Here is a 608-nt window from a genome sequence, read left to right on the forward strand (position 1 = left end):
GTGATTGGCTGATTAGAAATTAAGTGTTAACGAGCAGTTGGACAGGTGTACCTAATAAAGTGGCCGGTGAGTGTACAATTCCATCATATCTTAACACAAGATAGTTTAAAACAAAGACACAACTTTCAAAGTGTAAATGTTAGTTTTACCTGCAGCATTATTATGGCAGACAAATAAAAAAGTATTAAAAGTGATCATGTGCTCCCTGTCATGACATCCCTGTCTCAAAGTGACAGCTACACTCCATGACGTGTTTTTTGTATCATCATTGCAGACTGGACATGGTTTGTTGATGCTGTTGTCTTCTGTCCTCAGGGATCATCCCACTGTGATAAAGAGACGATTCACCAGCGTCCTAATTGTGTCTGGCCTGTCGCCGGTCTTTGTGTGGGCATGGAGAGAATTCACAGCTGTCAGGGTAAGTTTACTCCTCTGAAGATCTGAGGAACCTAACACAAAATAGTTGCAGCTCTTCAAAAAGACGACTGAACTTTGTGGATGAGCCCTGTTCAGAAGGGATGCTACAGTCGCCACATTTACAGCGGGTAAAATACGTATTGAACAAGTCACCATTTTTCTCAGTAAATATATTACTAGAGGTGCTAATG

General features: G+C 41.1%; 1 protein-coding gene across 1 annotated transcript in view; it reads left to right on the forward strand.

The window, feature by feature from the left end:
* Nucleotides 1–608, forward strand: part of rce1a (Ras converting CAAX endopeptidase 1a) — a gene marked incomplete at its 5' end in the record, with an annotated part of 25549 nt that overhangs the window by 2597 nt on the left and 22344 nt on the right. Inside the window, 1 exon segment of the mRNA XM_014029442.1 lies at nucleotides 316–418. Within this exon segment, the coding sequence (XP_013884896.1) occupies nucleotides 316–418 (103 nt within the window).

This window comes from Austrofundulus limnaeus, unplaced genomic scaffold (genome assembly GCF_001266775.1).
Source record: "Austrofundulus limnaeus strain Quisiro unplaced genomic scaffold, Austrofundulus_limnaeus-1.0 Scaffold904, whole genome shotgun sequence".
Lineage (NCBI taxonomy): Eukaryota > Metazoa > Chordata > Actinopteri > Cyprinodontiformes > Rivulidae > Austrofundulus > Austrofundulus limnaeus.